This window comes from Podarcis melisellensis, assembly GCF_964234715.1.
Source record: "Podarcis melisellensis genome assembly, chromosome: 16".
Lineage (NCBI taxonomy): Eukaryota > Metazoa > Chordata > Lepidosauria > Squamata > Lacertidae > Podarcis > Podarcis melisellensis.
The window spans coordinates 14,189,055-14,210,359 of NC_138533.1; the positions used below are offsets into that span (position 1 = coordinate 14,189,055).

Genomic DNA, 21,305 nt, shown 5'->3' on the forward strand with positions numbered 1-21,305 from the left:
TTGCTCCCTCTCTAGTGCTGAGATAAGCACCAGTGGTCCTTCACTCCCTGGTGCCCCAACACCATCTCATGCCCCCAGTTGCCACCACCAGGTATTTATCTGATTGTTCTTGTTGCTAAACAGAAAACCAGAGACATGGACAGTTTTGAAAAGCAGATCCGTTTTTTAAAAAAATCAAGCTTATTCCTCCCCCCCCCAAATAATAATACCAAAAGAATTAGGAGGGTGACTTCTTGCACCTTCTCCTGAAGTTGATACAAAGAACAAAATTGGGGGGGGGGGGAGGCCAGTATGGAGTGGATCCATCCATTCATCCTCACACCAAAAACAATCTTGTCTTCTCCTGCTCTGGAGTGTAGGACTCGAACCAATGGCTTCAAGTTACAAGGAAGAAGATTCCGACTCAAGATCAGGAGGAAATTTCTGACAATAAGAGCTGTTTTGACAGTGGAACGGACACCCTCGGGAGGTGGTGGACTTTCCTTCCTCGGAGGTTTTTAAGGAGAGGTTGGGTGGCCATCTGTAAGGGATGCTTTAGCTGAGATTCCTGCATTGCAGGGAGTTGGACTAGATGACCCCAGGGGTCCCTTCCAACTCTACTATTCTATGATTCTATGAGTGTGCAAAGTGGGAGGAACACTCTGTCTCCTCCTGGCAAAGAGAGAGAGGAGACCTTTCTGGTTGGGGGCAGGGAACAGGCAGATAATGCCCAACTGCCTGGGCATTTATAAGCTGGCAAGCAAGTTTTAGTTGTCCTATAACTACAACAGGGGGTCCCAACCCCAAGTGAACCAGGTTGTCTCTTCATCGTCTCCTACCCCACTTTTAGGAAATATTTGGGACTGCCTGAGGAGAAAGAGAAGGGCAGGATATGGCAGTGATGGGGAATAATACTTTGGGATAAAATTGGCAGCTTTCTTTATTTCACTCGCCTCCCTCCTTCCCCAAATTTGGTGGAGCAACTATGCCTTCCATAGGAGCACGAAGGCCATAAACTGAACAGGAGCTCCTTCCCCGCCCCAAAGCCCATGGAATTGAAAAAAAACAAAACAAGTGAATTTTTTAAGGGGAGCTCTCAATTGTCCCTTTGCAAGCAGAGCTTGCTGTCAGCAGCAACAGTCATCTGATTGATGCTGGCAGTGAGCCAAGCACACACAGCACCTTGCAGACTCCGGCAACCAGCTGATTGGCGCCAGCAAAGTGCAGGGCCTTTGCCAGCAGTTTTGATTTCAACTCGTATGGGCAAAGGGAAATGGGTGGTGTGATGTTGGGGCCCCAGAGAAGAAAGAAGGATCCAGCGCACCAATGTATTAGAGCAGGCATGGCCAAACTTGGCCTTCCAGCTGTTTTGAGACTACAATTCCCATAATCCCTGACCACTGGTCCTGTTAGATAGGGATGATGGGAGTTGTAGTCCCAAAACAGCAGGCAGTCCAAGTTTGGCCATGCCTGTATTAAGAGGGTGCTAGCTCAACCAGCAAACAGCAAAGCTGCTTTGCAGGCCAGCAATGGGAGACCCTTACCTAGCACCCTCATGGCACCATAATGAATATTGATCTATTGCTGTCTCTGCCCCCCTGCCCTTGCTTGATCTACCCTCACCAATGAAAGGAGTGTTGCTGAACGTGGAAACAAGTCAGAAACAATTGTGGTGCGCATGTTCCATCGCTGAAGCCTACAACTGGTGTGTGTGTGTGTGTGTGAGAGAGAGAGAGAGGGGGGGGGTGTCACCACCCTTACACAATCCTAAAATTGTAGCCACTTGAAAGAATAGTCTTTAGAAAACTCAGAATACACAAGTAAAATAGATTTCTCCTTATAATTATTCTCTGGCTTGGTAATGAAGCCACAGCTGTGCAGTTCAGCTACACTTGAGGGAAGACGACAGCATGGGAAAGGAATGAGATGCGAGATGTTTGCAGGGAGCAGAGGGAAAGCGAAGACTTAGGCCAGCAGTCAAGTGCTGCCGCCCCCACCCTGCCAAACTCTCCCTGATCCCATGCTTAAGCATATGATCTCACAGCCATGAGGTCTGGACACTTGCCTCCTTTCCATTAAAGCGAAAGAAGGGAGGATGGGAATGGATGGATTTCCCTGAGCAAACATTTGCAGCATGTGCTGCACAGGAGATAATGGGGAGTGTGAAACTTGCAAGAGGTGGAGAATACTGACCTTTGGCCCCTAAACATGTGCGTCCCCCCACCCCAGTGTGGGTGGGGAGAAGCTCTTTCCTGTGTGATGGGGCTTGCTCCTGTGAGCTCCATGAGGACAATGAACTTGGGAAAGCAAGGAAGACAATAACTAGATGCTTGGAATGCTTCTCCTATTTTCCCCAAACGGGATATTTGTTTAAAAAATGATTATTTCACTGACCCACCCACATCCTGCACGGTGGTGGCTCAACAGAATACGAAATTGGGCTGGAATGCATCAGGGCAAGGGAGATGGAAAGGGGGGGGTCCTATCGCACAGTCACCCCCAACTTCTCCAAGATGCGGACCCCCTTCTCGAGATATTCAGACCGTTGCAGCCAAAAGGTATCCTTGTCTTTCATGATGTCTGCGAGCACTGCCCCTCCCAAGAAGACCATGTGCTTCCGGCGGGGAGGGTCCTCAATGCGAATCTTGAATTTCTGGGAGAGAGAGAGAGGAAAAAAGGGGGGTTTTAAAAGAAAGCAAACAGCAAGGAACCTGCCACCTCCACTCGCTGTTGTGTCTCTCCCCAGTTTGACTAGATCCCTCCTCCCCTCGGAGAGGCCACTAGGGGGCAGCAGCTCCATGCCCCGTTACAGCACACCCCAAACAACCCCCCCCCCAACTCACCGATAACTTTTCCACATCCCCCTTCAGCACCCGTTCCAGGTACAGCTGTTTGATCTCACGCTCCAGGCGGGAAGGCAGTCCTGGGTACATGGTGGAACCCCCAGAAAGCACAATGTGTTTGTAAAACTCAGCCCTATGATAATATAAAAGGGGGGGGGTTAGAGGAGAACCGTAATGCTTTTATATCTAGGAAGAGGGGAGAAAGAGACAGTCACAGCCGGCCGGGTCCCCACTGAAATTTCTCACTAGAGCAAGCTGGGGATTGAGGAAAGCCGCCTCTGCCCATCTGTCATAGAGAGAACAAGTGGGGACCTGCAGCAAAATGTTGCAGTGCAGAGTGCTCCTCTTCACTGAGACCAATTTACAGCCATGCCCTTTCTCAGGAGATTCCATTCCTCCCCCCCCCCCCCCGTTTTCTTTGCCAAATGACTCAAATCCCTGTTCAAGGTTGCAGTTAGCCGCCCATATCCCTTCCCACCATACAATCAGTCAGTATTCTGTCCCTACTAAACATGCTTAAGTCCTTCACGGGGCTATTAGGAGTTCTCCCACCCACACCTTTAAGGCCTTTGTCCAAAAAGCCCCCCCCCCCCGCCCTTTGTACTTCTGGATTTCTTAGGATTTTCCCAAACAGATACCTCCCCCCAAGTGCATGCATGGGACTGTTTTGTCTACCACATGCAACGACATGTACAGTCTGAACATCAGGAGAAGTTGTTGTTGGCAGCTGTCTGTCTCGAGACAACGGAGTGCGCCTCCGGGGGTGAAGTCAAACCACTGCATTAGCAGCACCACAGTGACCTCCCCGGGGCACAAAGCTTGGGCAGTGTGTATGGAGGTCCTGGGCTGCCCAGGCAACAAGGCCCCCTTCTCAGCCTCTCTGATGTGGTCCAAAGGAAGTAGAGCAAGATGTTTGGGCCCCAGCCTGGCTGCGGGAGTTGCCGGAAGGAGGCATAGAAGGCGCCATCCGACTGTCTTAGGGACTCCACTCTGGATTTGTGTAGGATTTACTCTTTAGCCTTTTCTTCTCCAGAGTTTGGATTTGATATCCCGCTTTATCACTACCCAAAGGAGTCTCAAAGCAGCTAACATTCTCCTTTCCCTTCCTCCCCCACAACAAACACTCTGTGAGGTGAGTAGGGCTGAGAGACTTCAGAGAAGCGTGACTAGTCCAAGGTCACCCAGCAGCTGCATGTGGAGGAGCAGGGAAGCAAACCCGGTTCACCAGATTACGAGTCCACCGCTCTTAACCACTGCACCACACTGAGGGACCAGAAGAGGTCCCTCAAGAGAGTGGAGGCTTAGGATCAGAGTTTTCCTTCTCTTAGATGGGCTACCTTCCCAGGCTGACAAGCCCCATCACCCACATTCGGGTCAATTCAGAAACATATTCCTAAAGTCTGTCCCATGTTAACCTCTAGAGATGCCCCCCACATCCTCCTGGGCAACGCCCCCCTCACCGGGTGTCGATATCCGCTGCCTGGATGGTGTTGAAGAGGAGCTCAGCCACACCAACTCCTTCCACGTTGATGAGATGGGGCTGGAACAGGGCCTCAGGGGCCTCAAAGCGCTCGCCTCCGACTTTGATCACCCGTCCATCCGGAAGCTGTAGGGGCGAAACAAGAAAGGGTGACACTAGTAGGCTGTGGGGCATGCCCCCCTCCTCTGCCTTCCAGCCAGGGGAAGAAAGAGGCATGAGCAGAGACCAAAGACACATTCCAGCCAGGCAAAAACATTCATGGAGGGAAGAGTCTTCAGGACCAGATGGAGGAGCCTGAAAAGCCACATTCGCCCCCACTTCCACTCCTGATCTAATTTACGGCCCCTGCCACAATCACTTTGCAAACATGATCTTCCCCTTTCTCTGCTCCTCGTTCCATTCATTTGACCTGTAAGGTCACTGAAATCATCTGGGAAAATTTTCCTCACGGACAACAGGGCAGTGACTTGAGAACGGGCATTTCCCACCCCTGGTTACATGAACAAGCTTCCTGTAAAAACAAATCCTTTAGCCTGGGCTTTCCCTGATTCCTAAGATTGCACTTTGTGATTACTGAATGCCTGCTTTTGTAATACTGTTTTGACTGGGTTTTATACTGTAAATTTTATATGCCGCTTAGAGATCTTAGAACATTAAGTGGTTTAGAAATACTTTTTAACTACAGTGGTACCTTGGTTTTTGAACAGCTTAGTTGTCAAACAAATCGGAACTCAAACACCACAAACCTGGAAGTAAGCGTTCCAGTTTGTGAACATTTTTTGGAAGCCGAACATGCTCCGTTCAGAGTGCCACACTTCTGTTTTGAGTGATACGTTGAGGTCTGTCGGCTGGTGAGTCCTGAGCACCCACGCAACATGGAGGTGATATTTGGAGCTGGTGCTTTTATTTTTGCTACTTCATTTTGTGCTTTTTGTTTTTGCGGCTTTTTTGGTTAATTTGTTATTGTGACTGTGTGGAACCTAGCTCAGCTATTGATTGATTGATTGATTGATTAATTGACTGATTGATGATTGTGTGACTGTTAATTCATATTAAATTGTTGTTTTAGGAGTTGTTTTCAAAAGCCTGGAACGGATTCATCCATTTTGCATTACTTTCTATGGGAAAGCGTGCCTTGTTTTTAGAACGCTTTGGAAGTCAAACGGACTTCCAGAACAGATTAAGTTTGAGAACCAAAGTACCACTGTATAGAAATTTTAAATAGATAAATTTATATTTATCAATTTCAGAGCAGGGGGTGGCATGGCTCGGGACATCCCCTGGGGCAGCCCTTAAACTGTGGAATTCTCTCCCGAACAGAGATGGGTCAGACACACTCGTTCTACAGTTTTTGTAGCATGCTGAGATGCATTGAGATGCTCTGGGCTTTGACAACCAAGTTATATATATGCTTTAGGGCCAATCCTATCCTTCTAACTCATTTAAACTGGTTGCAATATTTTATACAGTTAACATTCTTGTAACTCATCCTAGGGCTCTTATGGTGAAGGACAGGCAAGAAATCCCGCCAACAGTAATTAATAACTCAGCTAATAATTACCGTATAGGACTCCACGAGCACGGTCGTCTCTTGAGCTAGCTTTTGCTCCTGCTCAATGTTGTAGCCGACGTAGCACAGCTTCTCCTTCATCATCCTGACAGTCTCAAAGTCAGCCGAGTGGTTAAAGGCGTATCCACGCAGCAACAAGAGCTGTCAAAGCAGGGAGACAATGGGCAAAGCCCAAAACCATCAGTTGCATTGTATCAGCTGTCATTGCTAATGGCTTCCACCCATCCCTTGCAAAGCATCCTGGGAATATTTCATGGCGAAGGTGCTGAAAAACTTCTGTCAAGGATTCTTAAGCGCGCACACACTCACCCCTGGAGCACTCTGCCCATCTCACATTCCTAGAAACTAAATAAATAAATGGGGCGTATTTAGTTGCCTTCTTGAGAGATGGTGGAGGCACATACACACACCCCACAAAAGTATAGGCACAGCCTCTGTGTAACAAACGCACAATTCTAAACCTTTTTCCAGCAAGGAAGGTGTTCAAGAAGGAAAGTGTTGATAACAAGAAGGCAAACGTTTCTGTACTTAGGAAATAATGGTCTCTGACACTGTCAATTTGTAACACACTCCATTATAGTTAAATTAGTCAAGTTAGGAGAAATAGAAACAAAACTAGGCCAGTGTGAAAGATGGGGGAGTAAAACTAAGGAGGCAATGCACCTCCCCACCCCTGGCCAAAAAGACCAACAACATCCCACCCAGCCCAGTGAGATTTGGGCATGCTCAATAGCCACAAAATGCCAGTTGCAAAAGAAAAATGGGGGGAAATGGAAAAGGGAGAAGGGTTGGAAGGATCCACTTTCCAATGAAGATAAACAAAGATCCACACTTTTGGAGAACTGTGTTCACTATTAGTATATAGCATAGCTAGAAATATAAAACCTCCACACAGAGAGGCAGCAGAGCAGTACAGCTCCTGCCAATAGCATACTCATAGTAGTGAGTGCCAACAAAATTGGCATCATATAAAATTGAAGAGTTGGAACTATGAGGATCCTCTAGTTTTCCAAACTTTCCATGTTGGCGACACACTTTTTAGATGTGCATCTTTTTGTGACACAGTAATTCCGTTTTACTAGCAAACCGGAGGTTAAACAAACCCCTTTCCAGCCATAAGCAGAGTGCTGGGAGTGTTCACGCAAAACACCTACAGACTGCAGCCGACACACGTGGCGTGACACAGTTTAGATAGCTCTGATCTAGTCCAACCCCCCTACAAGGGCCCAAGGGGGAAGCAGGTTTTTGAAATACATCCTCAAAAACAACAGGAGGAGGACTGAGCACGTCTGTAGCTGTGGAATGTTAAGTACTGGCTACAAATGGAACATGATGGGTGGTGTGTTTGTGTGAAATGGCCTAGCTTATATTAGTACGCCGGTGGGGGAATCCTGGAGGGCTGATATTCTGAACAGGAGCACCTCCTGTTAGGAGGTGAGGTTACACAGCAGTATTTTGATACAGGCGCTCCCTACTTGCTGATACACAGGTGCTCCAGCTTCACGAAAGGGTTTCAGCAGATCCTGCTCACTCATTTATTTGATGCCCTATGTAGCATCCCCCACCTAGGAGAAGAAAGCCAGCGACGGCCTCTGCAGCCCTCACCTTGATGAGGTAGCGTGTGATGTCACGCCCCGCTATGTCCAGCCGACGGGTGAGGTGGGGCAAGGAGAAGCCCTCATAGACTGGGCAGATGTGGGTGACACCGTCCCCAGAGTCTACCACCACGCCTGTGAGAAGGCCTGAAAAAAGGTTTTCATATTAATTATGGCAACAGACTCTTTCAGTAGCATTTTCAAAGTGTACAAACCTCTTCACACAGTGTGTGTGTATCTAATCTTTACAACAACCCTGCAAGGTGGCCATCAAAGAGAATTACAGTGGTACCTCGGGTTAAGTACTTAATTCGTTCCAGAGGTCCGTTCTTAACCTGAAACTGTTCTTAACCTGAAGCACCACTTTAGCTAATGGGGCCTTCTGCTGCCACTGCGCTGCCAGAGCACAATTTCTGTTCTTATCCTGAAGCAAAGTTCTTAACCTGAAGCTCTATTTCTGGGTTAGCGGAGTCTGTAACCTGAAGCATATGTAACCTGAAGCGTATGTAACCCGAGGTACCACTGTATTATCCCCAAGCTTCAGAGAGAAGGCCAAAGCTGAGATAATTTTAGATTGCCTAATCTAGATTTAGATTGCACCTTTGAAGTTCATGGAAGAGGCAAGAATTCAACCGGTGTGTGTGTGTGTGTGTGTGTGTGTGTGTGTGTGTTAAACAAAAGTCTAGGCAGGAATCGAAATATGTACTGGCCTGAAGACAAGCCAGCTGACCTTGCCAGCCAATCAAGACACACCCAGCTCTATAAAACCATTTGGTCTCTTTGCACTGAATGGCAATGCAAACTCTTGGTATTACAATTTATCTTTAAATATACGTATAGGTAAAGGTAAAGGTACCCCTGCCCGTACAGGCCAGTCGTGTCCAACTCTAGGGTTCTGCGCTCATCTCACTTAAGAGGCCGGGAGCCAGCGCTGTCCGCAGACACTTCCGGGTCACGTGGCCAGCGTGACGAAGCTGCTCTGGCGAGCCAGCACCAGCACAGCACGCGGAAACACCGTTTACCTTCCCACTATAAAGCGGTACCTATTTATCTACTTGCACTTAGGGGTGCTTTCAAACTGCTAGGTGGGCAAGAGCTGGGACCGAAAGACGGGAGCTCACCCTGCCGCAGGGATTCAAACTGCCGACCATACGATCGGCAAGTCCTAGGCACTGAGGTTTTACCCACAGCGCCACCCGGTAAATGATGTTAAACATCATTTTTCCCTAGATAAATATATTACTAATTATCTCTAAAATCTCAGCTGTAAATGTTTAAATGTTTGCTTGAAAAAAAATATATAAATATGTATACATTAATTTCCTATATAGCAGCAAACAATTTGACTTTAAATATGTTATATCTATTTTTATATATATACACAACAATCTTGTCTAAGGCCCTAACTAGCTAGGCTTCACACTCTGACATGGGGGTGGGGGGAACCCCAGCAGCCTCCTCCCCTGGGCCTGCCCAGATACCAGAATTTCTTTTATTTGAAGAGTTGGCAGCATTTGCTAACTGCAGCGCGAACTCTGCTAGCAAAACCTTTGAAAACAGCTTGCAAGCCAACAACAGATCGACAGAAGAAAAGGATCTGGAACATTGTGGTCATGAATAAAATCACCAGTTACAAACTGTTATGGGGAGGGAAAGTACTGTACACTCAATGCAGACCTTTCAAAGGAAGCTGGATACCAACGGGAACTGATACCAACCAGGTGAATGAGTGAGACAAATTTTCACTTCTAAAAGTGCTTCTTGCTAGGGGCTTATATTGCAATCTCAGCAGCCTTTGTATGCAGTTTTACATGGGGTCCACACAACATCATCATCAACATGCCAGCCCATACTTTCATTAAATTAAATGTCATGGTTCAGTGGTAGTGTGCAGGCTGTTCATGTATAACGCCCAGATTCAATCCCCAATGACATCTCTCCCAGTCTCCTACCTGAAACACCCAGAGAGCTGATGTCCATTGCAGACAACATTGATTTAGATCATGAGTAGGCAAACTAAGGCCCAGGGGCCGGATCTGGCCCAATCATTTTCTAAATCCAGCCCATGGACAGTCTGGGAATCAGCGTGTTTTTACATGAGTAGAATGCGTGCTTTTATTTAAAATGCATCTCTGGGTTATTTGTGGGGCATAGGAATTCGTTCATTTCCTCCCCCCCCCAAAAAAAAATCCTATGCCCCACAAATAACCCAGAGATGCATTTTAAATAAAAGCACATTCTACTCATGTAAAAACACGCTAATTCCTGGAACATCCGCGGGCCAGATTGAGAAGGCGATTGGGCCGGATCTGGGCCCCGAGCCTTAGTTTGCCTACCCATGTTCTAGAGCAACAGAACACTGTGACAAGTGCCAGAGCGCACAGAAATACCGTTTACCTTCCGGCCGCAGTGCTACCTATTTATTTACTTGCACTGGTGTGCTTTCCAACTGCTAAGTTGGCAGGAGCTGAGATAGAGCAACGGGAGCTCACTCCGTCGCAGGGATTTGATTTGCCGACCTTCTGATAGGCAAGCCCAAGAGGCTCTGTGGTTTAGACCACAGCGCCACCCGCGTCCCCTTTATTATTAACAGGACACAGATTGGGAATTAATACAATGTCTCCCTTAAACAATAAAACATGTGGGTCTTCCAAAAGATTTAACATGCATTAATACCATACCATTGCTTAACTCCTGGCCTCTCCCATCACACACCCCAGCCTCCGACTTACCTTGGGCGTAGAGGGTCAGCACTGCCTGGATAGCGATATAGACTCCTTCAAACTGGTATGTCTCAAACATCACCTGTGTTGCAAGGGCAAATGAGCAATGAGCATTCGTTCTACAAGGCTCAGCCACCCCTAGAATTCCTGGCTATTCCCAAGTCCATACAGTGGTACCTCGGGTTACGTATGCTTCAGGTTACAGACGCTTCAAGTTACAGACTCCGCTAATCCAGAAATAGTACCTCAGGTTATGAACTTTGCTTCAGGATGAGAACAGAAATCGTGCGGTGGTGGCACGGTGGCAGCGGGAGGCCCCATTAGCTAAAGTGGTGCTTCAGGTTAAGAACGGACCTCCGGAACGAATTAAGTACTTAACCCAAGGTACCACTGTATTTCAATAGCCGCCAAGACCAGCTCTACTTACAGAACACAAGTTACCCAACCTCTCCCCAGGTTTCCTTATTATTTATATTATTATAAAGTATACAAGAGGACCCAGGACCCTGCCTCAAGGAGCTTACAAAACTCTGTGGCCTATCTCGCTCCTGCCACAACAGATCCCATCACACTGATCCAGCCTCACATCTTGCAGGGACGGTTTGATGAACTCGTTTCCCACACCCCTGCTCTGGGACTCCGGCTTCTCCAAAGCTCCTCTGCTAATAACATCCCACCTACCTCAATGATCTTCTCCCGGTTCTTGGTGGGGTTCATGGGGGGCTCGGTAAGCAGGATCTTGCAGTTGCGGGGGTCGACATTGAGCTTCTCGGGCCCAAAGGTGTAGTCCCACAAGTACTTCATGTCGTCCCAGTTGCGCACGATCCCGTTCTCCATGGGGTAGTTCACCTCCAGCATAGAGCGCAACTCGCTGGCTTCATCTCCCACCATGAGGTCCTGGCATGGGAAAGAGAAACAAAATTCAATTCTAACAACTTGGGGCCAGCTCACCTATGAGATCACCTTACCCCGCCCCCATGTGCCCACTCGACCGCGCCAATTGGCGGAATTGGCCCTGCCACAGGTGACACATAATATCCGCATTTGTAAGAACTTGACCGTTTGACGTGGCAGCGCCTGCAACTTGGGAATTCCCTGCCTATTGAGAGGAAGCAGAAACCTTCCATGTACTCTTTTCAGACCTGCTAAAGACATTTTTGTTTAGTCAGGCCTACCCAGACACCTAGAAAGCTGAGGTAATCTTAATCTATTTTAGTGTTTTGTATGTTTTTGTATGTTTTCGTGTTTTGTATGTTTTGTATGTTTAGTATGTTAATCTGTTTTAGTGTTTTGTATGTTTTTTGTTTTGTATGTTTTAAAGTATGCTTGTCATTTTTTCTTGATTTTGCTGCTTTTTACAATCAAGTGGCATATAAAGTTAAAAAATAAATAAATAAATAGTTATCCTGCTGGGCTACAGCTATACACCTGCGTGTGCAATACATGAGCCCCCTGCCTTGTCATCACAGAGCATAATCAGCCTTCAGATCATGGCCAGAACTTGGGCTCCCTTCACACAAACAGGTATCAAACTCCAACTAACAGTGTGGAGTTAGATTGTTGGACCATATAAACAAGCATACAAACCCTCAGGGTGACTTTAACTCCAATACTGTTCTTGCAGTGGGTGAGTTATATGCCACTTCCGCCAGTTGTAGTAACTGTAGTTACACACACTCTCAGGGGTGCTAAAAATTCTATATTCGAAGCTTCCAGGGCCTCTCAGTAACTTTATGGCAGGGCTGGGGAACATTTTTTCCATTGGAGGGCCTGCAGGCTTTCTAAGCACTCTGCAATTGCTCAGCTGTTTCTTTTTCTCTCTCTTTTAAAAAAATAGTTTTTATTGGGGGTTTTTGTGTTACAAAGCAAACAGATAAACAGGGAAAGTTACATCTATTGTCTTGACTTTCAATGCTTAAGTCTTTTTCACAAGATCGTTTACGTTTGGTGAAAAACATTTTTGTCATCGACAAAATGTGTCAGCATCACATTTGTGCATTTATTTATTTATTTTTATTGATATTGTGAGAGGTTAGGGGTTCTCAAGCTTGGTTGGTTGTGTTTAGTTGATTGCGGTGTGGTTCACTCGTGTGAGGGAGGAAGGCTAGGTTGTTGGGTCAGGTGAGCCGTATTGATTTGTATGCAGTTGGGGGGGGGGGATAGTGTTGTGTATGTAATAAAGGGGAACCACACTGAGGTCCTTGTCCTTGTGCTAGTTTGAGTTTGTTGGTTAACTTTTCTAGTAACTTTCCCGTTATTTTTTGGTACCACTGGTCTATGTTCACTATGTTCACGGATAGGTCCTTCCAGTGCCTAGTTATGATATTTCTACCTGCTGAGAGTAAGTGACTTATGAGTTCCTTGTGTGTGTATGTTGTTGTCCTGGGAGATATTTAATAAGGCAAGTTCTTGCACAGCTCTTTCTCTACCTCTTGCAAACACATGAAACAGAAGAGGAAGCAATACCTAGAGCAGAAGCCTAGAGAGCAAGAGTGGGCCCCTAACATCTGAAATGCTGAGGGCCACATGAAATTAGGCTGAGGGCCACTGGTTCCCCACCTTATCCATTACAGAATAAAAAACAGCCCTCCACCCCCAACCGCATTTGACTGGCCTCACCACACACACCGAGATCTGAGGCCCACAGACGCTACTCACCTTGATCTCAATGTTGCCAACTTTGGCGGTGGAGCGGATGATAGGGCGGCCCACCAGAGCTGGGAAGATGTGCTCCGGGAAGTTTGACCCAGCAAAGCCACATTTTACAAACTGCAGGGGAAACGGGGGGGGGGGGGGGGGGAGGGGAGAGAAAAAAAAATGGTTGAGAGTAATTCAAGCATGGAAGAATGACACAGTGGGTAGGGGAGCCAGGGATGTAGGAAAAGGGTTGGTTCTATAGGACTCCTTTGTGGGCATTATTATTTAGGTTCATTCTTACAACAACCTTGTGAGGGAGGTCAGTAGTATTACCATCACCGTAATGTACTTGGCAGTGCAAAGGCGGCTTCCTTAAGGCTGGCTTATGATGCAAATGAGCAGCAACCACAATTTTCAAACTGGGGACTTTGCGGTTCCACTATTCTGCCTCTCTGCGTTGCCAATACTTCTGCTCCCTCCGAGTTCTAGGATTATCAGAGATGGAGCAAAACTTATCTCTATCAGTTTTCTACACACTACACTCCAGAATGCATTTTTCCTTTTAGCCCTTTATTTTTAAAGTGTTGTTCACACACACACACCCCAACTCACAGGGACATTGCTCCATTCCCTTGATAATTTTTGCGTTTTTCATAGCCTAACAGCGGGGGTTTGAAGTAACTGCATTTTCTGAGCACCCTTTAAAACACAGTCTCATACACTATGCATTGCAATAATCTAACCTGGAAGCTACCAAGCTTCATATTCACCCAAAGTTATTGGCAAAACTGACACGGCACCAAGCCCATTTCCCACGTAACTAGCAAAAGGATCACAATCCAAAGAACTTCCCGAAGAGAAATCTTTAATGGAACAGGGCAAGTTTATATGAGTGTTGGAGATATGCATCAGTCCTAGCCAGCATGGCCAACAGTCATCGAATCATAGAACTGTAGGGCAATCCAGGAATGTCTGAAAAAGAATCCTTGACAGATGGCCATCCCTCTGCTTAAAAACCTGCAATGAAACAGAGTCCACTACCTTCTGAGGTAACCCATTCCACTATTAAACAGCTCTTCCCATCAGAAATTTCTCCCTAACGTTTAGTCAGAATCTCCTTTCTGGTAATTTAAACCCACTGCTTTGAGTCCTACTGTCTAGAGCAGTAGGAAACCAGATTGCTCCATCTTTTTTGTAACAGTGCTTCAGATATTTTATGCACCTTGTCCATGTCCTCGAGAATTACCAAGTGAAACCCATCAGATGCAACAGGACTAGACAATGTTCTAGGGTGGACACCCCTTCAGATTCACCAGCAAAGTGGTCTTTCTCTCCCCCCCCCCCAATGTGCTTGTGTTATGCAACACGCTCCGCAGCAGCTAAAACCCTGGTTTAAAAGGGGAGTATGTGTGTGTGAGAGAAAAGGCCAGCCTGAGAAGCTGCTCTGCTAGCCTGCTAAAGACCTCTGGTTCTGGGCTGGGAAATGTGCCCTCAGACTAGACTGAGGAAACCAAACTGCAAAGGGGGAAGTGGAGAGGCAGGAAATGAAATGGCCAAATATGACTCACGGCAGAACAAACAGGCAACTGAGGAGGAAGTTGCTTGCACACCAAGAGCTCCAGAAATCTGCAGGCCCAAAACGAAGGGCGGGAGCATGGAGGCCTCTTTCTCCTGCTGAACTTTGCTACCAAGGGCTACTACCTCTGGCTGCCATGGCAGCTCTCCTGAATCCATGCAGGCAACAAAAACGAGCGGGGAAGGGCCGCAGCTGAGCAAAAGAGCACTTCTTTTGCAGGCAGAAAGCCTCAGGTTCAGTCTCCAGCATCTCCACATAGGGCTGGAAGAGCCCCCTGCATGAAACCCCAGAGATCTACTTCCAGTCACTGTAGATCAGGGGCCACCAACCTGGCACCCATGGGCACAGTGACACTCACAAAAGCTTTCACTGGTGCCCCTGGGCAGGTGCCCCAGATTCCGAGCTTCCATTTTTATTTTTAAAGTAAGTATCTAGCCCTCCTAGGAAGTCATGGGACAAAATGTGCAGGTGCCTTCTAAGTGATTTCCGTGAAATCAGGGTGTGGTGTAGCCACCTTCTATATTTCCCCCACTACTGAGGAATGCCCCCATTGCTCTTAGACAGCAACTCTGTGTGTGTGTGTGTGTGTGTGTGTGTGTGTGTGTGTAAAAAATCAATATTGCGCTATCTCCACAATCAGTGCCAGCAGGACACAGTTTACTTCCCTGCTGGTAAGCATAAGGTTGTTGGAGGTGGCTGCCTTTCTAATTTTGCGTTTTGCCACACTTCCCGTGGCAGCCATTTTGTGCTATGCCATGCCCCCTCCGCGGAAGCCATTTTGTGACAGGCGCCCCCTGCTCTCCCTCCAAAATTTGAAATGTGCTCACTTGTCCAAGAAGCAACTCCTGCTGTAGGCAAAACTGAACCAGATGGAATGAGGGAATGACTCAGTATAGGGCAGCTTCCTAAATTCCTGTTTCTATATTAACCTTTATGCAACTAATGGTTCGGCTGCTGAAATTTCTCAACCAGAAATTCAACACAGAAGCAGAAGGCTTTGTCAGAGGGTGGAGGCCAACCCTCCCACAGAGCATAGTACTCATTCAGAGCATTACAGGTCCGACCCCCAGCATCACCATATGGGGCTGGGGAAGTTTCTGCACCTGGAACCCTGTAGAGACACTGCTACTCTGCATAGACAGCACTGAACTAGGTAGACCAATGGTCTGATTCTGTACAAGGCAGCAGCTTCTTATGAGACTTTTAATCTTATTAAAACATGGATTCGAGCCCCTTATTGGGCAAGAGATTCCTGCTGCACTGACCCTTGTGTCCGCTTCAACAGTTCTATGATTCTATTTTCCTATCTAAATCAGCCTGTTATTCAAAACCATGAGGACTGGAATCTTACTCTTAGGGGAAGGCCCGTAGCTCATTGACAAGATTCCCCAGGTTCAATTCCCTTTGGCATCTCCACATAGGGCTGTGGGACACCGCTGCCTAGAGAGCTGCTGCCAGTCAGTGTTGACAATACTGAGCTACATGGATCAATAGCCTGACTCAATATAAAGCAGAGCTCGCTATGTTTATAAACACTTCCCCTCCCCCTCTCTTTCTCTCTTATTTTCCGTTTAGAAATCAAAAACTGCCCGATCATGGAATAAGTAGGCTCCCTGCACACCGATCTCCCAGCCGGTTTCTTTTGAGTTATGTTCAGCAGGCGGGGGAATGAAGTGGGTTTGGGAACAAAAAAGCAATGGAAAGCTGAGAGGACATGTGGGGGTGGCTTTGTTACCCACAGGGCTTTGCTGCAAATCACCGACAAAGCTGCGTTGAGAGGCGACTTTTTCCAGATTGCTGGAAAAGCTCAGTGCGTGTGCAAGTGTGCACACCCTCCCAGCATGCTCCCCAAAGAACCTGCCATGTGTGCACACACACACTTCTCAAAGGATGCATTGCTTTCCAAAAACCTTATACTGTATAGCCTCCTCAAGAGAACATTAATATACTGCGGACCTCAACCCAGGGCTGCTTAAATCTCATGTCAAAGCACCAAATGTGGCCCTCCATGTCTCGCTATCTGGCCCTCTGAACTCTCTGTAGGCCACATCCGTCACTGGCCCTGCTTCACGAGTGTTTTTCCTGCCTGGAAAGTGTCACTGAAACTAGCGTAGAAACTAGTTGACAGCACAAAAGTACGGCCCACTTTTGTCTCTGGCCCTGCAGGCCAGTTGGCATGTGGCTTTCAGAAGATTTCCCAGAAGCCTAAGAATCTTGCCCATTGAACTGTCTGCTGTGTTATCCATGCCAGTTAATCTTAATTTATGCTTAATCTTCCCGGTAAATCTGCATGTATGAAATCCCACAGGCACAAGGCAAGACAGAGAGATCTACAGGTCAGTCGGGTGTTGCCAGCAGCAATACTGCAGCATGTGGAACGGCTCAAGAGAAAGGGGCTAAATCAGCCAGAGACCGGCCTTTTCTCCCAGGGATTTCAGGGTTGCCTACAGTTCTTAAGAGGGCAGGCTCACTTTGCAGGCAGAAGATTCCCAGTTCAATCTGGGGCTGAGAGAGACAGACGTCCCGCTCTCAGTGAGTCACTGCCAGCCACTGTAAAAATGCTGAGCTTAAGGGACCAACAGCCTGACTTCAGTATAAATAAGGCAGATTGATATTTAAATCCACTCTTCATTAGAAACTCAAGCACTGGAATATTGCTTTCTGTTTGGTGGAAGCTCAGAGGTAGAATGGGATGCGGGTGGCGCTGTGGTCTAAACCACAGAGCCCAGGGCTTGCCAATCAGAAGGTTGGTGGTTCGAATCCCCGCAACAGGGTGAGCTCCCATTGCTCAGTCCCTGCTCCTGCCAACCTAGCAGTCTGAAAGCACATCAAAGTGCTAGTAGATAAATAGGTACCGCTCCGGTGGGAAGGTAAACGGCGTTTCCGTGCGCTGCTCTGGTTCGCCAGAAGCGGCTTAGTCATGCTGGCCACATGACTCGGAAGCTGTACGCCGGCTCCCGGCGAGATGAGCGCCGCAATCCCAGAGTCAGTCACGACTGGACCTCATGGTCAGGGGTACCTTTTTACCTTTACCGAGGTAGAGCAGCTGCTTACTAAGCTCAAAGTACAAAACACCTGCAGTCCAAAATTCAATCCCCAGCATCTACAGGTAAACTCTGGAGTGTCACTGCCAGTCAGTGCAGTGAACACCGAGAAAGACAAACCAGTCCATTTCCTATGTATGCATATGGGTGTCATGACATGCTGGAAACTGATTAAAACCATGGATGGAGAGAGCTGGAGTCACCGTCCTTACCTGGGTGTTCACAGCATTATCCCACACCCACTAAGTCAATTATTTAGTGGCCTTGCCATGTAACAACACTTGTGAAATATGCAGCTTAAAAATTTTGAAAATATAGCTGAGGAAGACCAAAGCTCTGTGGTAAGAGCACCAGGTTTTGCATGTGAAAGGCTCAATCCCTGGCATCTCCGGGTAGGAAATGTCCCTTGCTTGAAACCCTGGAGAGCTGCTGCCATTCAGTGTGGGCAATATTGAACTAGATGGACCAAGGGCCTGACTCAGGACATGGCAGTTTCCTATGTTCCCCCTTGGACAGCAGTTTCCAGGTTCAACAGCACCTTGGGTAGACCATTTCTAGCATGATCATCCCCCTGAAATGTTTGGAAATCATAGAATTGTAGAGTCGGAAGGGACTAGTGTCATCTAGTCTAAACCCCTGCAATGCTGGAATACACGGGAATCGAACCCACAACCTTGGTATTATCAGCACCATGTTCTAACCAAGGGAACTAACTCACAGGAGTATCTAGTCTTAAAACATTGCAACCACCTTTAGCTGGGGCTGATGGAAGATGTATGGTTGGAACATCTGGCAGTCGCAGGTTGCTAGAGGCTGAATTACACCCTCCACAGCTGGATCCCTTAGCATAAGGCTCTACAGCTCTGATCTCCAAACTGTTTTTATTTTTTTAAAAGCCCTAAAAGACTTACAAACAAATTTGGAGAAGGGTATCTATGTGGACTTTCCCACAGCTGTGCAGTTCCCCAATGAATTTCCTGTGTATCTAACCCCCATTCCCGCCATTAGGCCTAATTTCTGTATTAGTTTGTGGTCTACACTGTCTGGGTCATGTCAACAGAATGAAAGATGTCAGGATCTCCTATGGGGAGCTGGCTTCAGGCACCAGGCCCGTTGGCAGACCAGCCCTGAATTACAAAGATGTCTGCAAATGTGGCATGAAGGCTGGCAACATCAATTCCGCCATGTGGGTATCCCTTGCAGATGACCGCAGTGCTGGAGACATACGGTTAAGCCATACATCCACAGCAGTGACCAGAGGAGGAATGACTGCTGGGAGGAGAGCAGAGAGAAGAAATGCCCTGGGGCATCTGCAGCAGCACAACCGCATGTCTTCGTCTGCCCCAGCTGCAACAAAACATGTCTCTCCCCTGTCAGTCTCTACAGCCACAGCAGGCGCTGTAACTCTCCAATGGTTTGACTCCATATCTGAAGGCACACTCCTCCACTGTCCCCCAAGACAGATGGTTGCCGACCTTCCTCTTCTAGACTACTCCTTTCTCAACAACTGGCAGCTCAGAGCTTGAATGTATGGCCTGCACTTAAATTTAAACTGAATTATAAAAATCGCAGCAACCACAAAAGATACAGAACTGACTCCACTGAAAAGTATTTGTGTTTGGAGGAGCAAATGATAGTTGTGACCAAGACAAGGGCCACAATGGGTAACCTTTGATTTGCGGGGGGGGGGGGGGTCCCAAGCCAGAGACGAAAGTAAGCAGACCAACAAATGGTAAATTTTACCTTTCTACAACAGGTTAGTTTTTAACACACACTCCTTTCTGTCCTTCATTCAGACAGGCAAGAGTCATTATCAAAGTTCATTCAAACCAGAAAAAGCACTCAATCAAGGCCCGCCAGGGGTGTGGCCTGGGGAGAGGCCTGAGGGCCGGACACAGAAGTTTACAGGGCCACATTAAACTCCCGGCTTAAGGGGTTAGAGATCTTCACATTCTGCTTTCACACAATAGGTCATTATGTCACAGTCACAGAATGAGGATCACAGACTGCAGGGTGAAATCCAGGTCCCTAATAGATCTGGCTGAGCTAATCCAGTCCTCTATCCCCCAAGGAGTACACTGGTTAAATGTGAAGCCCCTACCTGGATGGCCAAAGGTCAGCCATGCTGGGAGCTGTAGTTCAACAACACCCTGCCTAGAAGCTACACTCTTTCCCTGGAAGGCCACCAGCTTCATCTTTCCAGATGTATTTGGGGATGACCATACTCACTATTTTGCGACGAGGTGGTGGGCCCTACAAAACTCAAAAACGAATGCCCTCCTGGGGTTCGACTGCGATGTCTCCAGGGCGCTCTGCACGTCCCCAGAGGCGCTCTTGCACTTTCATTTCATAATCTCGAGCGCTTTCCAAATCTGCACGAACGGCTACAAGGTTGCAACAACCTCGCAAGGGAGGCAAGCCCGAGGGGGGGGGAGGGGAATCACCCCAATATTGTGGGTCAAAACCTTGATGCTGCCCGAGGTCTCCCCGGGAGTTGCGGCAAGATCCGAGGCGAGCTCATCCCCGGCAGAGAAAGGGAGCTGGCTAAATCGGAACAAAGCCCCGATTGTCGGCCGCTCTCGGAGGCAACCCTGGGACACTCGGACGTGTTACACACACGCATTCGCACATCCACACGTTAGCCCCTTGGCACAGGCGGTGACGATGCCCCGCCGCGCCCACCCGCCACGCCCAGCTCCCTGGCACACTCTTTCCGCCAGCGCTTGCACGCTCACCCCGGTGCCGTTGTCACAAACCACCACGCGGCGGCCCTGGCTGTCCATGGCGGCGGCGGCGGCGGCGAGTCGATGCCGCCTGCGGGTCGCGGGTTCGAGGCCGGCAGCGCTTTGTCAAGTCGCAGCAGCCGCCGCCCTCTCCGGCTTCGCCCAACAGCAGGAAGCGCCGCCGCCCGGGTTCGGGGCAGGGCCAGCGCACGGAGCAGGCGCCGGAGCAGGGAGGGAGCCAAGCCCCGTCCGTGATGCAACATCCTGGGCTGGGAGAAAAAGGCAGCCAGGGAGGGAGGGACCGGGAAGGGCCACGGAGAAGGGCGGAGAACCGGGCAGGAACCGGGGGCTTGAGCAGGTAGATGCGTCGGAGATCGCGAGGCTTTTTGCGCCTTTGCTCTTTCCCACTCTACACCTAGGAAAGACTCCCCGGAAGCCGGCTTGTACCATTGGGCCATCTCACTCAGTAATTTTCTGGGTACACGGACCTGTAAAGTAGGTTTGGCTCAAAGGTAGGTAAGCATCTAAGAAGAGCTTGCAGGATAAGGTCCATCATAGGCATGATAGAATCATCATAGAATTGTGCAGGAATCTCAACTAGATCATCCATGGCTGATGGCCATCCAGCCTCTGCCTTAAAACCTCCAGTGAAGAAAAGTCCACCAGCTTTGGGGAGAGTCCATTCCATAGCTGAACAGCTCTTCCTGTCAGAAAGTTATTCCCAATGTTGAGTCAGAATTTCCTTTGTTGTAACTTGAAGCCCTTGGTTCAAGTGCTACCCTCCGGAGCAGGAGAAAACAAGCTCGCTGCATCTTCCATCTGACTCTTGACAGCCCTTTAGATACTTGACCATATCTCCTCTCAGTCTCCTCTTTGCCAGGCTAAACATACCAAATTCCCTCGACTGTTCCTCACAAAGCTTGGTTTCTAGACCTTTTATCATCTTGGTTGCACTCCTCTGCACAGGTTTCAGCTTGTCAACATCCTTCTTAAATTGTGGTGCCCAGAACTGGACACAGTATGCCAGGTGTGGTTTGAACCAAGGCAAAATAGAGCGGGACTATGACTTCCCTTTAATTGAGATACAGTGGTACCTTGGGTTATATACGCTTCAGGTTACATACTCCACTAATCC

General features: G+C 48.1%; 1 protein-coding gene across 1 annotated transcript; it reads right to left on the reverse strand.

Moving 5' to 3' along the window:
* Window positions 1-141: 141 nt before the first annotated feature.
* LOC309358532 (actin-related protein 2-like) lies at window positions 142-20,349 on the reverse strand. Its single transcript, XM_081891767.1, has 9 exons — window positions 20,183-20,349; window positions 12,849-12,959; window positions 10,872-11,087; window positions 10,200-10,272; window positions 7,478-7,614; window positions 5,864-6,013; window positions 4,283-4,428; window positions 2,823-2,955; window positions 142-2,632 (listed from the first exon to the last, which is right to left on the reverse strand). Exons 1-9 carry the CDS (start codon window positions 20,228-20,230, stop codon window positions 2,462-2,464), a joined length of 1,185 nt encoding a protein of 394 aa, XP_081747893.1. The 5' UTR covers window positions 20,231-20,349; the 3' UTR covers window positions 142-2,461.
* Between the last annotated feature and the right edge of the window lie 956 nt (window positions 20,350-21,305).

Coding starts and splice junctions, on each gene's coding strand:
- LOC309358532 (XM_081891767.1), bottom strand. CDS start 20,230: ATGGACAGCCAGGGCCGCCGCGTGGTGGTTTGTGACAACGGCACCGGG. Junction 12,960..20,182: donor TTTGTGACAACGGCACCGGG/GTGAGCGTGCAA, acceptor TTTCCCCTGCAG/TTTGTAAAATGTGGCTTTGC. Junction 7,615..10,199: donor GCTGACCCTCTACGCCCAAG/GTAAGTCGGAGG, acceptor ACCTTTTTTCAG/GCCTTCTCACAGGCGTGGTG.